The following is a 24,030-nucleotide window of genomic DNA, read 5'->3' on the forward strand; positions in this document are numbered from 1 at the left end:
ATTACCCCATCTTTCACGATTAACCACAAAAAAACCAACGTACATGGCAGAAAATGAATGAACACATTTCATTATTTGTTTTCAGTAAGAAAAACAACTCAAGATTATTTCGCCTAAAAACCATTTCTTTATAATCACAGGATGTGCTGCTGCCACCTCTCGCTCCTTTGGCTCAAACTTGATATCCCTTCCGTAAAGCAGCAGCAATCAGGCTCTGACCTGCTCCAGAGGCTGAGAGCCCAGCGGAAGGAGGTAAGACAGAACGATGGGAACATTACTTTGAGGGTGGTTGGGTTGGATGCGTCAGTGGAGCACTTCAAGTTTTAAAGGCATCCACCACACAGCAGACTAACAAATGACTAACGTGAACAGAAAGGAAAATCAGGGATTTGGGGGCGACGATGGGACGGGACAGGATGGGACACGACACATATCCCAAAGTCCAGCAAGACCACACAATCCAGAGCTACTCAAATGAAAAGGAACAAGGAAGACGAGCTAATGAACGCCATCAGTGGGCAAGCCATGCCTGCTACAAAGGGAACCTACCACTCTACTCTTGAACTGTGTTCCCAAAGACCGAAATTCCTCCGTAATTGGAAAGCCATTATCAGGTTCAGCCGCGATCTGACTACTATAGAAGTTTTCTCTGTTGTTGGATTTCTGCCCAACCATTTACCCCATTACCTTTAGTGTACATAAGGTAATTATAAGTATGCATAAGATTATAATGATATAAACATAAGGTTTAGCACAAAAGCATCATGCATATTTTTTCCTAAATCAAATGGGTAACAGTATGTTTTGATCAGTATCAGATGAAGATTGAGAAATTCTGATACCTCCTTTGATTAGACAGTTTAGATGGCTACTCCTTTTATCATTGTGGTTTTGTTTTGTAGCTTTGTATTTAAGGTTTTATAATTTCATCATTAAGGTTTGCTATTTTCTGAAGAAACTGATCCTGTACTGTTTTCCCTTCATCTCAAAATAGATCACAGTTTAAAGCCCTTTCTGTTAACAGCACTAGTAAATTACAGAACATCATAAGTGAAAGGGACCCCAGAAGAATGAATTTCATTCCCAAATTTTCCAAACAATGGCAGCGAGTATGAATGATGGGGCCCCAAATCAACAAGCCAGTCTGTGGCCAAATTGGGACCAGAGCCCAGTCTTCCAACTTTTGTGTTCTTCCCACTAGATTATGTGTCATCATCCTCTTTCAGAAACTGAAGAATAAATGCACAGTTTCCAAAAAAGCAGCAAAATTTGCATCTGGATACGCCTCTGAGTCTTCTTTAAAAAAAACTGTTACAAGTGGGAGCTGTGACAGATCTCTTTCCCATGAACTCAATGGACAAGTTTCCCAAAGAGTGCGGAGAGCTAGAAATCAAGTCAGGTGCAGTACCTGTTACACTTGGTTGTAATATTTTGATGACATTACTGACCCCAGATGAGAGAGAATTTGAGTAAAAATTCCTAAGAGACGCAGCGCTGGCTTCCAAATGAATCTGTATTGACTCTGTGGAGGGAGGAGAAGCAAACGTTAGCATCTAGAGCAGTGCAGTCCATTCAAGCCTTCTGTTCTATTGCTGCTGTCACAGCAGCCACATCACGTGTTATATTCTCGTGGCTGCCTGTGGCTAGCAGCTATCATACAGGCCGACGCAAATAAGAATATTCATACAATTTCTCTCTACACATATTTAGACATCACATGTACTACATATAACACACACATACACTGGCTTACCTACAAGTTCTCCTGAAGCAGAAAGACTCCTGTGAACTCAATTACTTTAGTCAACAAGTTCTACCAACAAATTCGACCAAATGTACTTTACAATCTATACAATGTTGTTAACTGTTGCTTTTCCCTCTCTTGGAATGAAAAAAAGTACAAAGAAATTAAGCATGATCATTTAGAGCACTGGAACAAAATGAAGAGGAGAATCTTATGTAATTTTATGGTAAGTAAATTTCCAAAAGCAACAAGCAACCCTTTCCCAGATAGAATGGGCATGCAGCAGAATAAGTACAGCAAGGGGGAAAAAAAAAGGGGGGGGGGGGGGATGTTCAAAAAGTTAAAAGTAACATAGTAGATTTTCCTTCTGGATTTGATAGAAAGCTGAATGGATCCTGAAATGCTAAGGATTACATGGGGGAAAAAAATTCCTCTTGGGGAACACCTAAGGGTAGACTTGTTCCTTAATGTTTTAACAGCTATATAAACAATGCGAAGTCATAAACATCCTGCTAGGAGCTCCCCCAGATGTAATTTTAACAGTGTAGTCAAAGAGTAAAACAACTGCTGAGTTACTACAACAGGGCAAGTGTACCTAAATTCCCTCATTACTCAAATTAAGTTTCTCTACTCACCAAGCCCCTGTGGCATATTCTTGGCTAAGTGATAGAGCCATTTGACTCTAAGCATCCAGTCTTGATTGGTTGCTCTTTCTATGAGCAATTTAACAGCCACGGCCAGAGCATCGGGTTCATCGATCCAGTAAGTATCCACTTCAACTGAACTGAACTTTAAGCTCTCCGGGTGGGAGGACTGCATAATTTTCTCCAAGTCTGGCAAAGTAAGAGGCTGAATCCTGAAATTCATTGCAACAGGCAAAGTCAGTACCAGGGTTAAATCTTCATTCCATACTTCCAAGAACCAAGACAACTTTACAATTAATGTATCAAAGAGGTTGACAGGGAAAACACGCGTCCCCTCCAAAGGGGACAATTAAAACACGTACCTAGGGACTTCCCTAGTGGCGCAGTGGATAAGACTCCACTTTCCCAATGCAGGGGGCCCAGGTTCGATCCCTGGTCAGGGAGCTAGATCCCACATGCACGCCGCAACTAAAGAGCCCATCTGCTGCAACTAAGACCCAGTGCAACCAAATAAATATTAATATTTAAATATTAAATATTAAAAAAAATGTACCTATAATAAATGATAAATAGGGAGCAATATCACAACAATGAAACTGTGGAAAACGGCCACATAACATTCTGGTCAAATATGCTGGGTCATGACAATTACCATCAAAAAAAAAAAAAAAAAAAAAAAAAGAGGGAGGGAGAGGGAGAGGGAGAGAGGGAGGGAGGGAGGGGAAGCCAACATGCCAGAGAGACGCACAAGCTCAAGGCTCCGCTAACCTTGCCCAGTTGCTCGTTTTTAGGCTCAGCCTGTTGAGACAATACGCTAAGATCTGCCCATCGCCTCGGACTTTAGAGAGGTGAGAATCTTCCGTAGCAGAGACAGCCGAGGGCAGAGAATCTGGCCACAGCCCCAAGGCAAGAATGGTGTTGCCCCAGATCTCATGTGCTCGCAGAGAAGAAACATGTTTCTCCAGTAAAGCCTGCACACGCTGGTAGGAGATAGAAACACATGATGTATAAGCACCGAGACACAAGTGCTCTTACCAAAAACTAGCAGAGTAACAGTAGTTTTCTAGCCCCTTGTGATCCTCTCACAACACTCAGACGCATTCCTCAATATACAATACTACAAGCTAAATTTCACTTTTTCTGCTGAGAAGCAAGTTTCAAGGAATATTTACATTCACAGTATTTTCCAGAAAAATGCCTGGATACCAGATCTCCGTTAGAGCATAACTGCAGATCGACCCTCTTAGGTCATTAAATAGAGTTTCCTCCTATTACTTGGAGTGTTATAACGTAGAAAGCTGTGTGAAAACTTCATACCTTCTGGTTTGCTGGTGAAGCCTGGGAGCGGACATACGCTTCCCGGCACGCTTCAGAGAAGGCTCTGTCTAAGCTCAGCCCTCGCTGTAGGTGCTGCACAATGAGTAAGGCTGTCTGGATGAGAGTTGACACCGAGGACGCTGGAGAACCTACAAAGAAGAAACAGTGCCATCCATGAGCACTAGATTTTGCAAAATCTCCAATGAAAACGGACGAATTTCACCTTCACATCAAACTTCCACTCAAATCCACCCAGATACGTACTTTAGAAAGCCTTCCAAGTGGACTCTAGGGGCTCACCAGCACACAATGCACTCGTGGGAGCATTCACATTCCTTCCCTCCTAGCCTGCCTCCCTCCTCTCCCGCTCTGTCAGCAGTACATTTTGGGGAAGTGACCAGACGACTCATTTACAAATGTGATAAAGCCTGGCACACAGACCCCTGGTCTAAAGCTGACACACACTTAAAGGGGCAAAATGAGCATGGAGCCAAAAAAAGCTATGGGCTTTGAAATCCAACAGATGGGCTTCCAAATCCCAGCTGTCATTATTAACTGTTTGGCTTTGACAAGTTGCTCAACCTCTCTAAGCCTTATCTGTAAAATGGAAACACACCTGCAGAACTAATGGGAGGACTAAATAAGCAGCCAACATTGCACCTAACACAGAGTAGCTAATAAATAACATTTATTTTTTATTGCTGCTATTATGACTGCTCTTTCTTATACATTTGGACATTTAGAAGACGTAACACCTGTCTGTTTTAAACAACTCAAAGCTCCCTTTTATTCAACCTTTAAGAGAGTAAATGATGACCGTGAAGATCTGAGGGACTAACTTCACCAATCTCAGTGCCAAGAGCAGTATTCCTCCAAGCGCAGGTCTCTGACCACATGCATGAGAACTCCCTGGGAAGTCTGTCTAACATACTGATTCTTATGCGTCACTCAGACCTGCTGAACCCAGTCTCTTGGGGGGGGAAGAAGGGTACCAAGCACATCTACATTTTTTCAATAGGCTTTCTTGGTAATTTCTATTTCCATATACACTAAACGTAGGAAATTAGGAAAACTAGTAGTCGAATGGAATAACATGAATTGCCAAAGGATGAAAACTCTGCAGAGGCCTACAAGTCAAGCACCTTACCTACAACAGCACTTCGGGTCTCTGTGTGCAAAGCCAAGAGAGTGTCACACACGCTATGCCCCACCAACCCAAGGCTGTGCAGCAGGACTTTCAGATCCAGGTCATCTGTGATGCTCCTGTCCCCTTCTCCTGAAATGTAGATCTCAAGTCCACGATTCCTCATAGCTCGGGATATTTCTCCGTGAGCAGGATCCATTGAGAGAAAAAGTCTAGTAGTACAGCAATTCAAAGGAAAAAAAAAATCAAAATCTCAGTGTCACCGACAGTGCAGCTCAGCAACAACTGCTGAGGGGAAATCCCATGTGGCTCATCTTCAGGAAGCTCATCAGAAGAGACACTACGGACTCAACCTACAGATGCTATTTTCACCGGCATTCTATCTTCTAGTTCCAAAATGCATCAATACAGCAAACCAGTCTCTCTAAACCTATTTTCCTAAGGAACTAAGTGTATCCAGTGTACCTTTAGTACTGAGGGCTGTAAAGTCCTTACTTTCAGATATTCCCTAAATCAGGCAGTGCTAATTCATCGTTCTAACTCACCTACAGAAAGAAGAAAAAGGAGCAGCGTATTCTCCAGAAACAGCTTCGTACCATTTAACGTCCATCAACTTCTGCATCTAGCTCTCTGACAGCTCACACTCACCTCCAGAGCTAAGCAGCTGCCTCCTGCCGAGCCTCCCCACACCAAACCTGCTCCTCTGCCAGTCTCCCCTTTCCCAACGCATGCCACCCCATCTACCCAGTCACTCAAGCCAAAGCCTCAGATGCCATCTGTGCTTCCTCCTTTTCTTAAGCCACAAGCCCATCAGCAAGTCCCACTGATCTGACCGCCCTAGTCTAAGCTATCACCTCTCACCTACGCTACTGCAAAAGGCTGGTAACTGGTCTCCCTGCTTCCACCCTTCACCACCAAGCAGGAAGGGACCTCATCTTTCTTATTTACTGCTGTGCCCCCCAGAGCACACCAGCACCTGGCAAGTAGCAGAGCCTCAGTAAATATTTGTTAACTCAATGAATGGATGAACACGCTCATGACTGAGTGTACAAACATGTACGATACATAAGGCGGCCCTCATGAGCGGCCACCTCTGACACGGAAACTTAAGAGGCATAAATACCTGAAACCGGGGTGTGGTGTTACGGTGGGAGTGGATCCAGCGATCATCCCTCTCTCAGTGACAGTGAGGACACCGCCAGGCTCCAGCAAAGCATTCAAACGATCCAGCACCGATGGGCTGCACGGAGAGAATCTGAATGGCGGACAGGCTCGCGGGCCACACTCACTACTGCCCCGGCTCAGGCCTCTCACTGCTCCTGACCCGTGTCTTCCCCTCAGCACCCATCACACCCCCGAACAGAACTGTGATTCTTCCAAGATCTCTTTCCCCATCAATACCCGTTTTCACTCCCAAAGGCACGCAGCCCCGTGACTCATACACAGTAATTACACAAAACGTCTGTTGAATAAATTAAGGAAAATCAGAGAAAGTTCCCTGAACTAATGAAACGGTTTTCTCTTTCCCCTTTCCTCTCCTCTGCTTCCCAATATTATCAACTCCATTTAAAGGTAACTGGATTTTAATCTGAAACATCCTGAAAACGCTCCAGGGAGAGAAGCCCATCCCCGGGCCTGCACTATGCTCACGGCATAGGCACAGCAGTCCACGCTTGCCCTTTTTACTTCAGAATCAAGTGGTACACGCTGCATGCAAGTTTACTAAATGTCTGCCCTGTGTCAGATCTTCCATTTCAAAAACCTGTATTTAAAAATGACCCTAACAGGGGATTTCCTGGTGGTCCAGTGGTTAGGACTCAGCGCTTTCACTGCCGTGGCCTGGGGTTCAGTCCCTGGTCGGGGAACTAAAATATCACAAGCTGCTCAGTGCAGGGGTTAAAAAAAGAGCCTAACAAAAGGAAGCTTTCTGATGTTAAACACAAAGGTATAACTCAAAGGATATTAGTTGGAAAAGTAATATAATTTTGCTGGCCTTCAGTTCAGCTCAAAACTATCTGCTAGAACTACAATCTCGTAGCTAATAAGCAACAACCATTGTTCAGCACAGGGAGACGTCTACCGAATATACCTGAGGATGTGTTTCCAGTTAAGAAAAGAGTGGATTAAAAATACCACAGCTTCCACCTGTGGTTTCTACTTTGACAAGCATATCCCAAATTTCAATTAGACCCACTCACGATTGAATAGAAGGTCCTTACTTGCAGAAGTTAACATTGTCCATCAAAAGCCAATCTCCAGACTTCACGGCCTGAACCAACATGCTGTCAACCCATTCAAAGGTGCCACGGCTGTGGCCACTGGCTGACTGCATAAGCTTCACACCAAAGCTTCGGAACTCTTCCACGAGTTTGGCAAACTCTGAAATGTCACAGTCACAGTGCTTAATTTCAAACCAGGGTAATCAAAAACAAACAAATAAAACAAAACAAAAACTGAGACTTTATGAAAGAAGGTTGGAAACTTCTGGCTCTGTTCTTTAAAGTTTCATAATAGGGTAAACAAAAAGATTTTTGGTTTTGTTTGAACCAAACAAGTAAGAAAATTAGGTTTGGGGGTATAAAATACTTCTTAATGGCTTTCCGAATGAATGGTTAGATAAAGTTGACTCGAAGGTAATGCAGAAAGTAAATAATCTTTATGTGTTATACTTTCTCAAACGGTAGAAGGATAATGCCTCCCACCTATTACTGCATTTATACTCTATGAAAGTGCTGCAAGTTGGCACGGTGCAATCAGTGTCACGAAACGGGGAATCCTTTGTAATGACCGTATCATACATAGTAATAACTGGTATTTATTTGCTTTATAGTTTATATAGCCCTTTCCCAGAAATTTTTCAATTGATCTTTCTTATTAGAAACTGTTTCCTTATATGAGATAGATAACTAACAAGGACCTACTGTATGGCATAGGGAACTCTACTCAATATTCTGTGACAACCTATATGAGAAAAGAACCTAAAAAAGAATGTATGTACACGTATAACTGAATCCCTTTGCTGTACACCTGAAACACAACACTGTACATCAACTGGACTCCAATAAAATAAAATTATTTAATTACTTTAAAAAAAGAAAAAAGAAGTTGTTTCCTTACCCCTTTTCATATCATAAGGTAATATATGTTGGATTCCTACTTCTAGCCATGAAGGAATAATAAGGTTTAGACTTAACCTCCCAGTTAAAAATTAGAAAACTGGTAAAATATATGAAACAACTGCTTTCAGACACTGGAAAACAGCACAGGACTGTGACACCTGAGGGAAGGAGGCCCTATAACTCCCTGGCTTTCTGCCTGAAAGCTCTGGATTGCAAAGCGGGGAGGGGAAACTCAAAGAGATCCCAAGGTCTCACCGACTTGAGAGCACAGACTAGAATTCAGGGAGGCTGTGGCAACTAAAATGAGGGGCAGGGTACTCAAAAAGAGCTATGGAAAGAAATGGCTCCAGAATTCCAGATAAGGGCCCCTGGAGTCTTTGGCTCAATACATGTGCATGTAAAGGCTGAAACTCCACAAGCATAAACAAAAACTTCCAAAGAAAGGACAACTACTGGGCAGCTGTGAGCTCACACGGGGCTGAATAACACACCAGTTCCCACCATTCAAAGCAAAGAGACCCCACAGAACACACAGGACCTTCGGTAAAGATGCCATAGGGCCGTGCCTCAAGAGTGGGGCTAATTTAGCCCTAGAGCAAAGATTACTCTCGACCTGACCTAAACAGCTTAACAGCAAGCTTGAAAAGAAAAAAATGATCCAGAAGCAACCCAACTGCCTTACTCCCCCCCAAAGAAAACCTCAAGAAACCAAAATGCAGCACTTAGCAACTTAAATTCAAAATGTCCAGAATCTAATAAAAAGCCCTAGATATATTTTCTTGCTCCTTTAAGGCACTAAGTGCTGCATTCTGATGTTAACAGAGCTATTATACATATGCTCAATATGTACAAAGATTTAAGATAAAATATGAAACTAGAACATAATTTAAAAGTCATACATGTGCATCATAGGGACATTAAAAGATATAAAGTTAAAAAGAAGAAAAGATACTATTAACCAAAAATAAAATAGTAGTAGACGAGCTGTTTTAGACCCAGCCTTTTTCACTCTATTAATATCCCTAAGAAATGAATTATTCAATATGAAAGTCAATCCTAAATAAAAAGCAGTATTGAGAGAACTTCCGGAGATATTTAAATTTTAACTGACTTATGAAAGAAATATATACACGCCAGATTCCAGGCTTTGAAGTCAGAGAGGAGAGGAGCCAAAACCGAGTCTAACCACTTGGTAACGAGAAGGCACCGGGCAGGTTATTTTACCTCTGTGAGCATCCATTTCCTCATGTATAAAATGGGGTTAATCTTTCCTTGTAATGTGGTGTTGTTGTGAGAGTTAAAAGTAAACATATTTAATATAGTGTCCACCACTCAGTAGGAATTCATCTCTCAATGGTGAGTTTTAAGAATATATAAAGTGATATATGACCTTCACTAAATATATCTAATAATTAATTTGAATGAATGTAAAGAATTTCAGATTCAAATGGCAAGCTTCAATTGGAAAATGACAGATCAAATCAACAATGAAATCACTGTCTTAACTAAGAAAGTAAACTATCTGACGGACAGCTATGGATACAATGTTGACACAGCTGGAAGAAGGAGTCTCATTTCTTCATCCCTAAGGAATCAACTACTCCTAAGGAATAACTAAGGATTCCTAAGGAGCAAACAGTTATGAGCAGGTTTTGGAAAGAAAGGATGACAATCTTAGTGACAGGCCTTAACCTTTAATCAATTCTCCCCCTAAAGGCACGTTCTTTACCACCCAAAAAGTTGCACTTCAAGATGAGAGTTGCATGTTTCCAGGTTAAACTGAGGAATGTCCTCCACCTTCTATACAAAATGAATAAAGACATCCTAGCTATCAATTTAGACTTCCATTCTTCAGTTTAAAATACTCTATTTCTTGAAAAACTAATAAGTTAAAAAAAATAGGAACAAAAAAAACCCCCAGATTTACATGCAAGTCACTGTGGTTGATTACACACAAAAGAAACCAAACTCAGTTTCTTTCCTATTTCCTTGGTTTAGCATCACCAATTCTGAATACTGTACATCAGCTTTATTTTACTTTCTAGGACAAAGATTTCCAAATTTTGATTGTTAATTAATCATTAAATTCATTTTAAAAATTATGGGCAATGCATTTACAAATATATTACCTGTGGGTGGACACTACATGGGCAATGGTAGTGTCTGATACACACACCCACACATACCTGCCTTGGAGTATGAGTTGATTTTATTGTTGAGTCTCTGCATAAGCAGCAGCACTGCTTCCAGCTTGCTGACAATCTCCATCGTGACACCTCTACCACCTTCTCCAAGACACTTGGGCTTATATGTCAGGAGGAAATGACTCCAGGCTCGCAGCACTACTTCCGCATCGTCAGCACTGACAAGGAGGCTGTCTCTCACCAGTGCCCTGACAGCACCCTCCACCTTCTCAAGGAGCTGCCTCCACGGCCGGATCAGGTCAACCTGCAATTTCCAGAGCTCGTGAGCCCAGCACAGCCCATGGCCAGCAGCAAGAACACTGCGAATGTAGCACCACCAACAGAGAAGACCACCAACCAGACCACACGATTTACTGTGTTCTGCCTGAGAACGCGGAGGCAGATCCGTTACCTGCTCAAATCCACCCAGAAGCTCCGTGGTGTCCACTGCACTGTTCATGGCCATGATCTTTAACGTGTGACCAGTAAGGTGTGCCAGGAGCTGAATCAAGCTGGTCTTGCCCACTGAGGCTGGCCCCACAAGGATGACCATCCAGCTCATTTGTACACACTTCATAATTGACTCCAGAGACTGTAAAGACTGGTGCAGGAGTGACAGGGGACGGCAGGTCGGCGGAGGAACGTAGCTGCCACGGGAAAGCACTGAGTAGCCCAGCTGAAAAAGACATGCCGGTGAGATTTCACAAGTGTGCCTGCGAGTGGGAGCAGAGGCCACAGAAGACTGTGCGAGAGGATTATTCTACTCGCCTCACCTGAACATCATGGGGAGTGATGTGAAAGAGTCTGGTTCCCATGTACGGGTCAGAATTTGAATTAAACACATCCTTGAATACAGCAATGACCTACAGGAAGGAGATGATACAATCAAAACACAACTTCCTCCACCAAATTCTGAGCTAAACCTTCTAGAATGAATACTAGCAACCATGAATAGCAATATGAAAACGACAATATTCTGAGTTATCTTTTTTAATTTTCTCATAAAAAGGACAGACTGCATTTATTTAATTCTTTAGAATGAAAGTAAACTGAAGCTCAAGAAAAGAGTAATCACATAATCTCAAATTATTTTGAGGTTCCAGTGAGAATATACCATAAATTAAAGCCATAGAAACTATGGCAAATCTTGATATGAAAAATGAATTTGCTTTCATCATTCAAGATACCACCTAGAACAGAGGAGAAACATGAAGTTTATGAAGAACAATGACTGTTTTCTGAGTACCTACCCTGTGCCAAGCACTATATTAGGTGCTTTAATAGATTATTTTAATCTTAATACCCTTGCCAAATAGGTATTACCATTTCCATTTTATAAATACGGTTAATGGGAATTCATGAGAGTTATATGATTTGCTTATGGTTGGTAACTGATTTTAAATCTAAGCCTGTTTGACTCCAAAATCACTGTTATCCTTTTAAATATTCACATAGAACAACCAAAGTCATTTCTCTGATTATATACATTCACTTATCACTTCTTAGCAGGAATACTGTCAAAAACTTTCTGTTAACTGTATTACTTTTTTGCATTTCTTTTAAAAATCTAAGAGCAGAGGGGGAGGGGGAAAGAAAGGGTGTGCAAAAAACACTAATTCAGCCCATAGCAGCAGCAAACACTCCAGCCACCTGAAATATTTACAAGTAGTTGTGCATTTCTAACACAGCAGCAATACTCATTTATTAATCAGTCTATACTGGACTGAAGTCAGAAAATAAAAACAATAAAGATAAAATCATAATGAGTGTCAAACACTGAGTAAGAGCCTAAAAAGCAGCACAGAAGAAAATGCTCCCACCACCTGTGCCTGGGTCCAGGCATTTCTGGCCTTATATTTCAGTCTAAAGCACAGCATCTCCTCTCCCTGACATTACAACAGAGTTAAAATTACAAATACTTTTATAGCCTTTCTCCTTCTATTATTATTTTTCTTAACTTTTTCCCCCCCTCAGAAAACATTTGGTCAATTACAACAACTGAATTGGAGGAGTGACAGGAACCTTCCACACCCTACAGTGACTCACCATCTAACTAACATCAATTATCCAACACTGGCCAGTCTGGCTACAGTTAACATACTGTAACCAGTAAGCGGATGAAGAAATTAAAATACTAGCTCATGATATGTTAATTATATATCAATAGTTGTTAAAAAAAAAACTGAACATGTTGTCCTAATATAAAGAGTAAAAGCCCCTTCCACGTAATAAAGGAGTTGCTAAAGTAACACTGAGCTAGAGTGTGGATGCCACATAAAAAGGGATCTGTGCTCTCAGCAGCAGAATGAAAGTGTGTGAAAGTCAAGTGTGCCATGGGCAGCCACATCTTCACATCTCAGTAAGGAGATTACTGTTTCTAATGCACATGAGTCTGTAAGTTACTTTGTTTGTAAACAGCTGTGATACAGCAGAAGGAACAGCAGGCAAAGTGGAAAGGTCTGGGCTGGAGAGCTGGCTCTGCTGCTCGCTACACTGAGAGTCCATGACTCTGAGCCTCGGATCCTCATCTGTAAGAGGTCATGACAGCACCTCCCACCTGCAGCTGTTGTGCATTTTCCATGAACTGGACTTGAAATACCACAAAGCAAAATGTACACATTATTATAGTTTACTAAGCTAGAAATTCTGGTGCTGTTTTCTACTTACAAAGTAGATCTTTTTACTTCCATTTAGATACAGAATATCCTCTCTCTTTTCATCTATCTATACTTTCTAGATAAAATATTTTGCAATTTGACATTTATTTAAAAGTAGAAAGCCCTCCTCTTCTACTGGTTATCACCTGTCTCCTCCTGCTTTTCACCTTTGTGCCGGGAAAGGTGATGCAGACCAACCCTTTATTACTGGAGGGCAATACTGTTAAAGAAGGTCTGCAATCGTGGGAATTTACATGGATAAGCAAGTTGTGTCCTCCAAAGCAAACTACACTGTGAGACTCAGACAGGTGAATGTTTAGTTTCTCCCCTTAACTTCTAAATTTCCAAGCAGCTTTACTAGGTTTGGTATTGTTAATAAGTACACCCCTTCTCTTCCTCAGGAAGAAATCAACTTTCAGATGGAGAGAAATGCAAAGATTAAGTATGAAACTCACCTTTTCTTTATCTTCCTTAGTTCTCATTCTTTCACCATAGACCAAAAACACATGCTGACCAGGATCGTAACACCCAGGGGACTGGTCAACTAGCATCAACTGACACCAGCGGAAAAGGTCCCGGAGGTTGAACTCCCAGGGTCCTCCTATTTGCCCCCACTTCTTCTCGACAGTCACTTCATGATCAATCTAAGAAGAAAACACCCTTACTGGGAAGCATGTTCCACTGCTAGGCATTGTATTAAGTACTTCCATGTACTGCAAATGCATACATAATTTGAAACAGAGATTAATTTGACTCAGATGTCTCCTTCTCCCAACCCAGGCTTCTCAATGCCAGGAATACCCCGGAAGCATTAACAATGATACACACAACAGAACTGAATTACTGTAACCCTCAAATGTGTAGCTAGCCTTCCACTAGAAACTTTTAGAATTCTATATGATTTACCTTAGTTACAGAGACTGGTAATTTAGTGTTCCATGTTGAGAAAATGATCATTCGAATAAGTCAGAAAAATAAGGAACAATGAATACACGTAGGTACTTACTTGGTTGTTGAAAGCCACCATTTTTTTAACAAGACTTCTGTCAATGGCTGGAAACAGAGTACTGGCAATGAATTCCATGTCTATTACTGTAAGGGGATCCACGAAGACCTAGAAAATCCAAAAACAGCATGAAAAAATGCCATTGTTTCTCTTTACCAAATACCTGAAATGAATACCATGACAACGTAAAAGTTTTATTTACCACCAAAGTAACAATACCTTAGTAATACATATATTTCAGTTATGGAAATTTCTTTTCTTGCATTTCTAGGATACAGAATCATTACAAAATCTTTGAAATATAGAGCAAAAGAGGGTTTTCTTGTTAACTTCATTCTAGTAAATTACAGAAAGACATGTGCAATTAACTTCTTAAGTATTATTTGTAATTTTAATTTCCTATGTATTATGTAAAATGCTTTCAAAAATCCAGATGGTAGGTATATGAGTATTCATTTTTAAATCTGATCAACTTTCCAATGTCTGAAATTTTCCGTAATAACCTTCTTAAAAGATATTCAGTCAATTCTTAATCATCAAGGGACGGGCACTACCTAGAGGCATCTCCAAGCCACTGCATTAGCCAAACTTTGAAAAAAGATGTTAAAGTAAGCCTATGTGCGTGTGCACATGCGCGCACACACACACACGCGCACATGCACGCACACACAGCCCACTGCTGCAAGTGAAAATTAAGGTAATAAGACACAAAATTATTAACAGTGGTTGACTTTGGTATAAAGAATACTGAATTTTTCATTCTTCATGGAAGCTTCCTGTACTTTTCTTTTCTTAGATTAAAATGCGCTGTTCTCATTATAAAGTAATTTAATGTTCTAACACAGCACAAAGGCACTTAAAACGGTCAAAGATGGGCCTTAATCCCTGAGCACAGTAAGAGAACCCTCAAGAAGGTGGTGATCTTACTTTCCTCCAACTGATGACATCCCAGGTCCTCTGAGACTTACGATAAAGGAGTCACAGCAGGTGAGAATTGATGATGGGAATCAATCACATTAATAGCCATCATATACAGACATGAAACTGAGAAGCAGATTATTACACTGAGCCTCTCTCACTCTCACAGTGGGCACCCTCAAAGCTACGTGCCAGCAGTATTATAATCCCTGACACTACCTTTGGTTTCTGGGGCAACAGCAAATCTTACCTGAGTGAATCTATTTAGGAAAGACCTGGGCAAGCCTTTCCTTCCTCCTCCTTGTCTAAAAGGATTCTGACAGCCAAAAATTTTTGTCTTCTCATGCTGCACTTGAAAGCTCATTCCTAACTCAGGAACATAGATTTCTCCTCGGTGGTCAAAACAAGCATTGAGTCCTTCCAAGACTGATTGAGAAGCCAGGTTAAGCTATTTGGAGAAGAAGGTACATATATTTATTTTATATGCTGTATAGCTATTATAAAAAGCAAAAGAATAATATACACAAAAAGTAGTCTCATCTTCAAGGGGGAAGGAGTTCAAACAACATCGGTAATATTCTGTTTCTTAAACTGAACTGATGTGTATTCATCCTATTATTTCATATACATGTTAGAGGAATTTGGGGTATATAAAATAGCAATGATTTTTAAGTAAACTGAATATTCAGGTTAAATTTTTTTAAAAGCAGTCTCAAAAATTAAACTGTATCCATTATCTGCTTCTATATTGGCCTACTTTATAAATCACAGCATACAAAAAAAACTTGCCAATACAAAGATATCTATCTCATTTTCACTCTGGGATTTTTTAAAGATGAAGTAAGATAGTTTTTTACATACTTAAATAAGTGAACATCTTTCCCAGCTCAAATACTGAATAAAATCTCCAAACAGGCTTCAAAGTCATGATCTAAACTACATAAAATAGATCTAACTAGGCCAAGTTTTATGAACACAAGAACAAATACGAGGATTGTGTGTGTGTGTGTGTGTGTGTGTGTGTGTGTGTGTGTGTGTGTGTGTGTGTGCGCGTGCACATGTATGTACCAGAAATGGAAAGAGCTGAATGGAGGTCCTCAGATGCCAAGTACAGAACTCAGCGATGGGAAATATGGATGGCTTCTGGGTAACATGGAAAAAGAATCAATAAAATACAAATGGGCCAAAACTCAGATTACATTAGAATTTCAAGTGTCATGTTTACATAAGCACTCAAAGTACAAACTCTGCTATGTACCCCCAGAGGGGTTAAGTTCTAAAAGCTGCTCTTATGTGTGACTACAAATTCAGAATGCCTGGCAGTCACTACATGCATTTCCACAAAATATGAGTATGGTCAGTAGTCTCCAGCTTTCAAGCTAGGCACTCCTTTTTTCCTGGCTAATGATTACTCTATCACATATCTTTTTTTTTTATTGGCTGTGTTGGGTCTTTGTTGCTATGCACAGGCTTCCTTTAGTTGCGCTAAGTAGGGGCTACTCTTGGTTGTGGTGCACGGGCTCCTCATTGCCCTGGCTTCTCTTGTTGCAGAGCACGGGCTCTAGGTGCGTGGGCTTCAGCAGTTGCAGCACATGGGCTCAGTAGTTGTGGCTCGCGGGCTCTAGAGCACAGGCTCAACAGTTGTGGCGCATGGGCTTAGTTGCTCCGCAGCATGTGGGATCTTCCTGGAGCAGGGCTCAAACCCGTGTGCCCTACATTGACAGGCAGATTCTTAACCACTGCGCAACCTAGGAAGCCCTATCACATCTTTTTCAAAAAAATCTTGTGGGGAGAAAACAAAAACCTTCCCTCTAGAAAAGGAATCCCATGGCAGTTCCCCTACTTCAGACCCAAGGGAGTCTGAATCTAGGGAACCCACTGGGGCCTGTGTCAAAAGTCATCTGTGGCACTTTTATCACTCAAATCATTTAAGCTATACAACTACTTGCTCACCTTTTCCTGAACTAACATTGCATATCCCAAACTAACTCAAATCCTTTGGCCACAACCTTAAATTCTTTAATTTTGTGTATCACTTCTTCGTAGCACTCCAGCTGCCTACTGGTCACAAAGAGTCAGCACTTATCACATGTCTCATGGTGTGTTCTGTTCTTCTGTTCATTAACTTAGCCCACGTGTACATACAACACTGACCGTTTTCACACCATTTTTGTGTCTCTTCCTGCTATAATTCCCCCCAACCTCTCTGCTGAAATGAGGTGGTTGGCACGATTTGTAAACTATGTTTATCGCTGAATATAAATACAAACAGAGCAAGCCTGCCAGGGACTAGATAATAAAACTAGTGAAGAGGCACTTTTTTCTAGAGGCTGGCTCAGAAAAGTAGGAGAGTTTGTAGGTTATATACAGAGGAGCTTCTGTATGTGCCTTCTGACAAGTGACTTTTCTTATTCATAAAAGAAACCACGCAGGATTCTTTTCATCAGAGAATCTGCATTTACTAGCCAACAGCAAGGTCATCCGTCGCAAAATGTCCTCGAACTATGTAAAGTACGCTAACACTTGTGGTCCCGTGTTGGCACGACGGGCCATCCTCTCACCTCATCCAACACAACCCAATAGCCTGCCCTCAGGGCTGCCAGCAAGGGGCCATCACGCCAGGCAAACTCCCCTCCCTTGCCACCTTCAACAGGTAGATCTGCTCCAAACAGGTCTGTGATGTCCTTTGAGAAGAGAAAGAAATGGGGGAAAGCCAACATTACATTAAAAATTAACTAGATCCTAGGACCGCAAATATAAAATACTTAGGGCTTATGCTACTTTTCATTCTTACATTCAAGACAGAACTAATCAATCCCAGAACTCTGTCAGGAGCACAGACATGTCTCAATCATCTTCTCATCATAATACTCTAAGCATCTATCAAGTGGAATTCTAGATCAACAGCTCTCAACTTTGGCTACACTTGGAAATAAATTGGTGAGCTTAAAAAAACACCGAAAACAATGCCCGGGTCCTGCTCCCAGACCCCATTCCAGGAGATTCTTATTTAATTTGTCATCTCTGTCCTGTATTTTCATAAGATTGTTTAAAGGTCACTTGATCCGTAATTAATTTTTTTGGAAAGGACAAAAATAGAGAGAGGCTATATTACAACAAACACTGAAGTGGGTGATTCTCTCTCAAAAGAGAATTAGAATAAAAAATCCATAGAGAATACTACTACAGGTGTCATCTATTAATGAACTCAGAAGGAGAATTAGGTTTATAGATCGTGTTGCTATGGTCTTTACCACCATGAAATATATGCGGTCCTGCCATCATAATTACTTCTAAATAGGAAATGCTATAAACAGATAGAAACATTACTCCCTACACCTACCCACGTCAGCTGTAGTATGACTAAGCTTACCGTCTGCTCTGACAAGTTGATTCGGACAAGGGTGTTGCCTGAAGCCTTAGCTAAGGCTCCCACCAAGCTCGTCTTGCCCACACCAGGAGAGCCCTCCAGGAGGACAGGTCTGTTCAGCTTTGTAGCTCTTAAGAGCCTCTGGGCATTCATAGCTGTGGTGCCTGCGCTGAGCGCATAGTCAGCGGTATCATTCCTGGGCAAGACAGGTCCTGAAGAGGGGGAAAGAAAAGCCAAATATAAGCTGGACATCACCAAATCATACATGGGCATCAACTGGAGATTAGAAGAATCCACCAAGTAGACAGTCAGTGAAGTAGCACCTATGGTGAAAATGCTTAGCCTTTTTTCAATATTTCCTCACTTTGGGGTCCATTAAATGCTTTCCGGGAAGAGCCAGCAGCTGTGCCTACTACAGAGATCTCGCCACTTTCTACACCTACATCTACACAAACTCACATAGGTTGGAACTGCAAGCATGCATCTTTCCTTTCTCAACCTACACCTGGAATTACTACTACATGTACTTGTGTAATTTACCTTGTATCAATGCCTGTATTTCCCTAGAAGTTAAGTGGAAGCTAGGTACACAGACCAGATGGTTCCATATAAGCAATTTCATTGAGGTTTTTAAGCACCAAGACAATTCAGGATGCATCCTTAACCCATAAAGTAGCTGAAGGGCAGGACTAATACCAGCTCCAGAGGCAGAGTATTCATGCCACTGTGTCTCCTGGGAGAAGCTGTTGGCACATCAGTTTGGAGGCAGTGGGCTAGGAAAACATTTATCATCTCAGCCATGGAAGCAGAGGCAAACACCACCCCAGTCCCAGCCCATAAGACACAGCTCCTCCACGAGAGAACTGAATACTACGGATGATAGCTTAGGGAAGGGATCTGATGGTGAGATCACAGGGGGCCCCAGCAGGAATGAAGACAGTACCGCTGAAGAGGGAGAGGGAAAGGGCAATGTTCCATCCAGCCAGGGAACTGAGCTGGTTTAGTTCACCACCAAAGCCCCGCGGATGCCACTGCACCTCTGTACATTCCAGGCTCTCAACACTTATCAACACAGAGAAGAAAGAAGGGACAAGAAATAGGTGATCCTGCTGGAGAAGCTGTAATCCGAAAAATTCAGAGTGCCCTGGAAAATAGCAAATATAACTACCTCATTTAAATATTTGACAGAGGCAACCTAAGAAGAGCAAGCATTAGAACTGAAACCCACCTGCATGTCCTATTTAATCACTCATTTACTCATGCATTCACTCAGTCAACAGACACTTTCTGAATGCCTGTGACTGCTAGGCTACGTGGCAGATGCCAGGGACAGGAAGATGAATGACATTAACACCTGCCCTCAAGGGTTCACAAACCTGTTTTTGTAAAAGGTGACACAGTTCCATACTTGAAACACTATGGCCTGAATATTCACTATAGGAAAGGTCTTGTTTTGGGCACCAAATAATAAACAAATAAATGCATTTTTATGGGATGATTTACTCATATATTAAAGACTATATTTTCTATTTTTATATGCCAGTTATATATTTTTTACCACTCTCACAATTATGATTACGCCACATCAGAGTCTAACTCAGATAACTAGTTCAAAAGTAACCATGAGTGTGATATACTAAAGTTAAAAGTCACAATAAAAGTCTAGTATCTGTTAACCCAAGAAGGGAATCTTCATTTACTTGAAACCATTCTTACCCCTTGGTATAAAAAATGGATGAATTCCCCAAAGGTTATCTATCCCAGTGAATTCTTTGGCTTTGAGTCTGTCGTAAATCTTCAATTCGTTTTTCTGACTTTCAGTAAGTCGGACTATCTTGGAAAGTTTCTTGATGAGGAATTTCAGACATTCTTTGCGAGCCAAGAGAGCCGTACCTAACCCAGAGGAAGTCACCCCTAAAAGAAAGAGGATCAGTCCATCAAACAACAGCAGGCCACCAGCTTCACACCACTCAGCTGGAACTCTAGGGTGGGCTCCTGGGAGATGGGGCCCCAACTGAATTACAGCCAAAGTACGACTGCTAGTGTAAGCAGCCCTACGAAGAAGTGTGACTCCCCTCTCCCCACAAATGTCAGATCACCAGTTCAGCGGCCGCTTATTCAGTAAAGCACTCCAGCCACGCCATAAGAAATCAGTCTGGAGAAAAGAGTAACCAGTATGGTACTTTCAGTCATGTGAGTTTGTATTTCTAATTTTCATGGCTGAAAAAAACTCAAATATTAAAGTTAATAAAATGGTAGTACACTCAAAACAAGCTACAAGATTCAGGCCCATTAACTCTAAATGACTTTGTATTAAAAATATCGTGTTAAGTTCAGGAGTAAGAGCATTTCCAGTCTTTTTTCTGTCATAATCACTACCTCACATTTACTAAGTCCTTGATCTATAAGCAATGAACAGTTTTCACGTATCTTTTATACCAACCACCTCGCAAAAAGAGTAAAAGAAAAGGAGAACCACTGTGAGTCTTGGAAATGTTAAAGTGATCCTACATGGTATCTGGCTCAGAGGTCTGGGCTTGCTCCATCTTGTGGTCCCCCCTACCATAACTCCTTGTTCTCATCAGCTAAAGACAACATACCTGAACCTATTCCATCTATGTATACCAGGCAGGCAGCGTGGACAAAAGACGTCACCGTGGAGACGGTCTCCGGCCTTTTCAAAGCAGCGTCCTCCCCCATTGTGTTCATGAAGTTAACCCAGGACAGGATATCTCTGATACTGACCACACACCTTCGGCCAAACTCCTGCTGGGTCAGCCAGTCAATGAAATCCAGCATCACCTCAGCTATGTCAGCCCCTAGGACACAAGGAAGCAAAAGTATCTATTTAGGAAGACTCCAGAATGAGGGTTTGCAACCTGGGGCCCACAGATGTTCCATGAGATTATATGCAAGTTTTCTTGAATGTACATTAATACTTTTTCTAAGAAAATGGGGTCCATGGCTTTAATCACATTCCCATCGGGTTCAAGAATATCATTCTACCCCTACCAAAACAAAAACAAAACACTAGAAAGAAACCTTGAGAATTAAAGTCTAATAAGCTGCCCTGAAAACTGCTCAAAGAAATAAAGTATTCATTTGGTTCATGCTACCACACACAATTTTGAAGACAGGACACAATGATTTTAGAAAATATACAAATTTATCATATTTTAAACTGACTCACTGGGATGGGGATTATCAGGATTTCAGTGGTGTTTAGTCTAGGGTTTTTGCTTGTTTGGTCCATCTATTCGTCAGTCACGATTTAGCAAGTTACAGGATTCACAAATTATGTTTCCTGATTCAAGTTAATGACTAATCTAATTTTCAAAATTTCATACTGTAAAATATTTGTCTGGACACAAAATACTTAAGTAATACATAGAGATTCAAAGCAATGACAATCAAATTCAGTAGAGTATTTCATATAACTTCTTAAGTCAACAGTAAACATTTATCTAAAAAGTACGAATATCAAAGAATGTTTTTAAAAAAGAAAATACGATAAGGAGGAATCAGCACTGCTGCAATAAAAAGCTGACTATACGGTAATGGTCTTCAAGCTACACTGCAAACTGGTTAGAAGAAAAATACTAATGACAGAAAAAAACACAAATCTTAAGAAAGAAAATAAAATGACAACTCATGGGGGAAAGTCTAGTAACAAGAGGAAAGAAATTAAATGCTGTTTCAAAAGCTAGATATTAAATACAAGTACCTGGATCCACATTTCAGAACAGAAAAAATCTGAGGTAAATCACGGTAATGAAAATAAAATAATTTATCCATTAATAGAGAGGAATTAGATCATGACTATTAAAGAAATAAAGATTATCAGAGATAAAGTGGATAGGATGGGTTCATATGTGTATTTTTTAACAACAAATATTAAAAGATAACAGAAGAGAGAAACCTATGTGATAAATGTATTAAAGAAAATTATCCAAAAATATACGAATAGCAATATGTAAAATAATAGCTATTTTAAAATAAACTAGAGAGTACTCCACGTCACTAGTAATAAAAGAAGATGAAATTTTAGAATATCCATTAAATTAACAAGGATAAAATAACAGATTTCATTGTATTTTTTAAAAAATTAAAATGAAGGGAATTTCCTGGCAGTCCAGTGGTTAGGACTCAGCACTCTCACTGCTGGGGCCCAGGTTCGATCCCTGGTCGGGGAACTAATTAAGTTGTTGGCAGCACTGTGAACGGGACTGACTTTCTGGAGAGCAATCTGGCCACAAGCAATGGAAGCTCAGAAGTTCTTTGTTTCTACTTTTAGAAATACAACTCAAGGAAAAATTCTGAAAAATATGTCATTTTAACAAAAAGAGAATGCTTTGAGAAATACTGGTCAATACGTTTGAGAATGGAAAAAGCAGCCCACATGCCCTTCAGAGATCAATTCTTTTTTTTTAAAGTCAATTTCATCAATACATCAAATACAGAAAATATTTCATTACAGAATCTTTTTTGTTATACTATCGATGTATGAATAACACTACTACAGAGATTTGTGAACCAAAAATAAAAGAGAAAGTAAGTAGTACCTACAGTGGTATTTATATTTTCATTAAGACAATGCAGTAAATAGATCTTAAATACCCTAAATAGGTTCAGAATTCAATTTAGACTTCATAATAGTTAAAATATTAAATTAAATAAATCATATATATCTTTAAAGAGAATCTGGGAAAAGGCTATGTCTAGTTTCCTTTTGGGGACCAGGGGGAGGACTGGGGGTGGGGGGCTGGCGGGGGGTGGGGTGCGTGCAGCTTGTGGGGTCTTCTTTCCCCGACCAGGCACCGAACCAGGCCCCCTGCAGTGGAAGCTCGGAGTCCCAACCACTGGACCACCAGGGAATTCCTTAGTCTCCTGTTTCATATCACACACTTTAAAAAATGTTTTTATGCTGTGCCACCCTGATCCATTTCCAAATGAAAAAACTGAAAAAAATGATCAAGCCACTTCTCCCTCATACTCCATGTCCCCTCAGGGTCTCAATGCCTCCCCAGGGAAGTCTGCTGCCTTGTAGCCTGGAACGCATGGAGTACACAAGCTCCTGAAGGACAAGCTGTAAGGCTCAGAGGTGAGTCCTAGGGGCCTCAATGCTTCTGCCCTGTGGGGGGACCATTCGCTCAATTAAGCATGAAAAGCACTGATGATGCAGCAACGTAGCAGCTTAACAGCAGTTGCGTCCTCTGTCATTCTTATCACAATCCAAGTAGCTCAGAAGAGTAAGCAGCCCATAAAAGCCTCAGAGGTTACTTCCTTGGGGGACCCAGGCCCAACCCACAGCCGAAAGACAAATCATGCCAGCTTAACAATTTCTGTCTTCTCTTTTCACTTGAATTTTCACTATAAATGCACCCGTGCACACAACTAAGGTAAGTCAGAGGTTCTGAGTATGGACTGTAAACCAATGTTATTGGACCACCCGGGAACCTGTTAGAAAGGCAACTTCTCATGCCACCCCCCAGACCAACTGAATCAGAAACCCCTGGTGCAGGGCCCAGCAAGCTGAATTTAAACAAGTTCTCCAGGTGAGTTTGGGAACCACACAGGCTTAGTCAATTCTGTGCTACTGAGTGACTGTGATGCTGGTGGGGCCGGGGGAACTCCAGCTGTCCAGACAGCGCCGTGTACACCCGTGAATGCTGAAGTTCAGTAAGGGCCCTTCTTAAAGGGAAGTCTGTGCTCAGGGCACTAAAGGGCCAATCTTTCCCAACATACCACAGGTGAGGCTGCAATCCATGCACCTACTAGCCCCCCTCTCTATTTCTGAAGCTGTGCTTCAGCATGCCTTTAAAAAGCTGAACATATCTATACCGTCAGTCTCAAAGAAGCAGACATCCTTTTACATTCTTTAAGACAGAGGCAAAATGATCCAAAAAAACTACTTGGATTAAGGCTTGT

The 24,030-nt window shown here is 41.1% G+C and overlaps 1 protein-coding gene across 6 annotated transcripts in view; it reads right to left on the reverse strand.

Moving 5' to 3' along the window:
* Positions 1-24,030, reverse strand: part of MDN1 (midasin AAA ATPase 1) — a 149,131-nt gene that overhangs the window by 60,151 nt on the left and 64,950 nt on the right. For all 6 annotated transcript variants that reach the window (XR_009054222.1, XR_009054223.1, XM_057737965.1 and 3 more), the window contains 17 exons: positions 20,703-20,921; positions 19,819-20,016; positions 18,106-18,314; positions 17,294-17,416; positions 14,983-15,180; positions 13,815-13,922; positions 13,264-13,452; positions 10,925-11,014; positions 10,564-10,827; positions 10,155-10,416; positions 7,069-7,228; positions 5,973-6,089; positions 4,853-5,061; positions 3,706-3,854; positions 3,157-3,368; positions 2,380-2,600; positions 1,409-1,522 (listed from right to left, as the gene is read on the reverse strand). Coding sequence is in view for 4 of the 6 variants with exons in the window: in XM_057737965.1 (XP_057593948.1) it covers positions 1,409-1,522; positions 2,380-2,600; positions 3,157-3,368; positions 3,706-3,854; positions 4,853-5,061; positions 5,973-6,089; positions 7,069-7,228; positions 10,155-10,416; positions 10,564-10,827; positions 10,925-11,014; positions 13,264-13,452; positions 13,815-13,922; positions 14,983-15,180; positions 17,294-17,416; positions 18,106-18,314; positions 19,819-20,016; positions 20,703-20,921 (3,042 nt within the window). In the remaining 2 variants the exon portion in view is untranslated. The remainder of the gene's footprint in view (positions 1-1,408; positions 1,523-2,379; positions 2,601-3,156; positions 3,369-3,705; positions 3,855-4,852; positions 5,062-5,972; positions 6,090-7,068; positions 7,229-10,154; positions 10,417-10,563; positions 10,828-10,924; positions 11,015-13,263; positions 13,453-13,814; positions 13,923-14,982; positions 15,181-17,293; positions 17,417-18,105; positions 18,315-19,818; positions 20,017-20,702; positions 20,922-24,030) is intronic.

Source organism: Hippopotamus amphibius, chromosome 6 (genome assembly GCF_030028045.1).
Source record: "Hippopotamus amphibius kiboko isolate mHipAmp2 chromosome 6, mHipAmp2.hap2, whole genome shotgun sequence".
NCBI classification, from domain to species: domain Eukaryota; kingdom Metazoa; phylum Chordata; class Mammalia; order Artiodactyla; family Hippopotamidae; genus Hippopotamus; species Hippopotamus amphibius.